The sequence below is a fragment of the Bombus bifarius genome, unplaced genomic scaffold (assembly GCF_011952205.1).
Source record: "Bombus bifarius isolate JDL3187 unplaced genomic scaffold, Bbif_JDL3187 scf7180000007966, whole genome shotgun sequence".
Classification (NCBI taxonomy): domain Eukaryota; kingdom Metazoa; phylum Arthropoda; class Insecta; order Hymenoptera; family Apidae; genus Bombus; species Bombus bifarius.
The window spans coordinates 43,999-47,868 of NW_022884352.1; the positions used below are offsets into that span (position 1 = coordinate 43,999).

The window sequence follows — 3,870 nt, forward strand, 5'->3', positions numbered from 1 at the left end:
AAGATAAATTGTACTCCAATGGCAATGTGAAGAAAAAATGGAATATATAATTTTACGAAAGATAATAAAAAAGATTTTCCCTAGATTCATTTCTTATTTAATTTCACATTATATGCTTATAGTGATTTTAATAAGTGATAAAAACATGGTTCTCTCAAACTTGTTCGGTTATGTTCGACTATATTCGGATGTTAAGTATTTAACTTTCCAACAGACATTTATTACTACTTTTCGCATTTTCCTAAACTATTCTTATTTATTAAAGTGTGAAAAGTAACTAGTTATCATGTCTATTATAACAGTTCTAAGGTACGACATGAATTTAAAATCATTGCGTTCTCGTTCTCATATTTTAAAGGTAACAAGTCCAATCTTATATAAAATAGGTTAGACAACATTTCAAAATTATTTATATAATTAATCTCTTTTATTTTCTATTAAGTAGAATAGTTTGCAGTGTTTGTCCTCATTTGCAAAATATGCAGAACATAAACCCTTGGAAAAAATTCGAAATATTGGTATTTCAGCACACATTGATTCTGGAAAAACCACCTTGACTGAACGTATACTATTTTATACTGGAAGAATAGCTAAAATGCATGAGGTAAATTACAAGTGATTTTAATCTTGACCTTTTTCCTATCTAAGTGCATAAAATATTTTTAATAGGTGAGAGGTAAAGACAATGTTGGAGCGACAATGGACAGTATGGAATTAGAGAGACAGAGGGGAATTACAATTCAATCTGCTGCAACTTATACTTTGTGGAAAGATCATAATATTAATATTATCGATACCCCTGGTCATGTGGATTTTACAGTGGAAGTAGAACGAGCTTTACGTGTTCTAGATGGAGCTATATTAGTATTATGCGCTGTAGGTGGTGTCCAATCGCAAACTATAACTGTAGATCGTCAAATGAGAAGGTATAATGTACCTCGTCTAGCATTTATTAATAAATTGGACAGATTAGGTGCTAATCATAAAAGAACATTGGAACAGTTAAGAGGAAAATTAAATCTCAATGCTGCATTTCTGCAATTACCTATTGGTTTAGAAAGCAAAAATAGAGGAGTAGTAGATTTAATTCATCAAAAAGCTTTATACTTTGAAGGAGACTTTGGTGAAGTTATAAAAGAAGATGAAATTCCATCAGACATGAGAACAGGTATATTTATATAAACATAGGTATCCCATTTACTGATATTTTAATGCAGATAAGAACATTATTTATTCTAATTAAATCAACTAAACATATATTTCATATCTACAGAGGTACGAGATAAAAGACAAGAGTTAATTGAACACTTGAGCAATGTTGATGAAAAACTTGGAGAAATGTATTTAAACGAAATGCAAATACTTGAAAAAGACATAACAGATGCTATCAGAAGAAGTTGTATACGAAGAACTTTTGTGCCAGTACTGGTTGGGACTGCTTTAAAAAATAGAGGTGTTCAACCATTACTAGATGCAGTTGTGGACTATTTACCGAATCCTGGAGAAGTAGAAAACTATGCATTTGAGCATGAGTAAATTTTCTCACATATTAGTTTTCGCTTTTTAAAGTGCTTTCTTTTGATATGGAACAATTAATTTGTCACTTATAGAAAGGAAGCTAGTCGAATTCTATTGAATTCAGAAAGGAGTGATGAGCGTCCTTTTATTGGATTAGCATTTAAATTGGAAGCTGGTAAATTTGGTCAATTAACTTATTTTCGCTGTTACCAAGGGATGGTAAAAAAAGGAGATACTTTATATAATACAAGAACAAAAAAAAAAGTTCGATCATTTGTAGTATGACAGTATTTAAATTGTGAAACTTTTGTATAAAAATACTATTTTTCAGGTTCGAATTCAAAGGTTAGTAAGACTTCACGCAAATCAGATGGAAGATGTGACCACAGTTTATGCAGGTGACATTTTTGCTTTATTCGGAATAGATTGTGCGTCAGGTGATACATTTGTTAATGATCCTGATCTGCAATTGTCAATGGAATCTATTTATGTACCTGAGCCTGTGGTATCTATGTCTATTCAAGTAAAAAATTCAAAAGATAGAGAAAATTTTGCAAAAGGCATGTCACGCTTCACAAAAGAAGATCCTACTTTAAGGTATCACTATGATCCAGACAACAAGGTAAAATATTAAAAATTACGCAATACATTTACAAAATAGACATAAGAATTCTGCTACAAATGAATTCAGGGAATCTAAAATGTACACTATGTCGTAGGAATCTTTGGTTTCTGGAATGGGCGAGTTACATCTAGAAATCTATTCTCAAAGACTCGAACGTGAATTTAACTGTCCTGTTATACTTGGAAAGCCAAAAGTTTCGTTTCGTGAGACATTACGTGCGCCCGTCGAATTCGATTATCTTCATAAAAAGCAATCAGGAGGAGCTGGTCAATACGCTCGAGTAATTGGTGTATTAGAGGTAACAATTTCATTTATCTGAATCATATCATACGATAATTTGCATTGTAATAATATTTTCCTAGCCACTACCGCCAGAAAAAAATACCGAACTTTTATTTTGTGATGAAACGATTGGGACAAATGTTCCAAAACAATTTATTCCGGGTGTAGAAAGAGGATTTAGAACTATGTGTGAAAAGGGATTTCTCACAGGTCATAAAGTAGCGGGTGTTAAATTTCGGCTAATAGATGGTATGCATCATTGCGTGGATTCTTCCGAACTTGCATTTTTCCTTGCTGGACAAGGTGCAATAAAAGATTCATATTTCAACGGATCATGGCAAGTTTTAGAACCAATTATGTCGGTGGAAATAACGGTTCCTATAGAATATCAGGTAAAAATACACCTTTGTTACGGGATAATAAATTATATTTTATGTTAACTTAAACTTTGTTATGTTTGAAGGGAACGGTTATGGCACAAATAATTAAACGGCATGGTATCCTGATTAATACGGACAACAATGAGGGATGGTCTGTATTAAAAGCAGAAGTTCCATTAAATGATATGTTTGGATATATTGGGGAATTACGATCTAATACTCAAGGAAAAGGAGAGTTTACCATGGAATATGCAAGATACACACCTTGTCTACAAGAAGTGGAAGAACGACTAATAAGAGAATATCAAATAGCAAATAATTTAATTCCAGAAACGCAACGAAAACAAAATTAGTCACAAATAGTCTAATTTCATCATATTAGGAATCATTTTCGATTGTTTATATAAGACATGTAACATACGTTGACGTATGTATAACAAAATGAATGAATGAATGTATATTTAATTGGAATGTAAGGAATTATGCTTAAACAATCTTGAAAAATTTTAGAATTAAAATGATTTTATTAGAAAATATCAAAATATACCTGAACACTTGTTTCATTTTGCCTGTTTCTTTCAACAGTAAGTACATTGAACACTAATTTTCAGGTCATTGCTTATGTTGGGTCCCAAATATTTCATTTTCTCACTTTTTGCACACTTTGTACACTTCGTATTTATCACGACAAATATCTTACATTAAAGCGTTATACAAATTAAATAATTACAATACGATTAAACGCAATGCGAAAATAAACTATCAACTATTGAATAAATTATCAAAGTTTAAAAAATCGATTGCAATTGCGATTCTCGAACGAAATCGAATGGTGTATCTTGAATGTTCCTCTTAAGATGGCGTCTAAACGAGGGCGCTTGAATCGTTTGCATCCATGCGCTTTGCTAAGCTGTGATCAGTAGTGCAGGAGCAAGTATCGGGAGAAGTTGGTGGGTGTCGAGTTTTTGGACCATCTTGCCTCGCCGTTTAAAAGACGAGTGGCTGGTACGCCAGGGAAGATATTCACTACCGTGCTTTCGCGTATACGTGCCCGAAAAATGTAAT

The 3,870-nt window shown here is 32.4% G+C and overlaps 1 protein-coding gene across 1 annotated transcript; it reads left to right on the forward strand.

The window, feature by feature from the left end:
* Positions 1 to 165: 165 nt before the first annotated feature.
* Positions 166 to 3,368, forward strand: LOC117204794 (elongation factor G, mitochondrial). Its single transcript, XM_033442541.1, has 9 exons — positions 166 to 358; positions 446 to 604; positions 670 to 1,168; positions 1,274 to 1,532; positions 1,611 to 1,782; positions 1,850 to 2,140; positions 2,238 to 2,441; positions 2,506 to 2,817; positions 2,889 to 3,368. The coding sequence occupies exons 1-9, from the start codon at positions 287 to 289 to the stop codon at positions 3,156 to 3,158; spliced, it is 2,238 nt and encodes a 745-aa protein (XP_033298432.1). The 5' UTR covers positions 166 to 286; the 3' UTR covers positions 3,159 to 3,368.
* Positions 3,369 to 3,870: the final 502 nt, after the last annotated feature.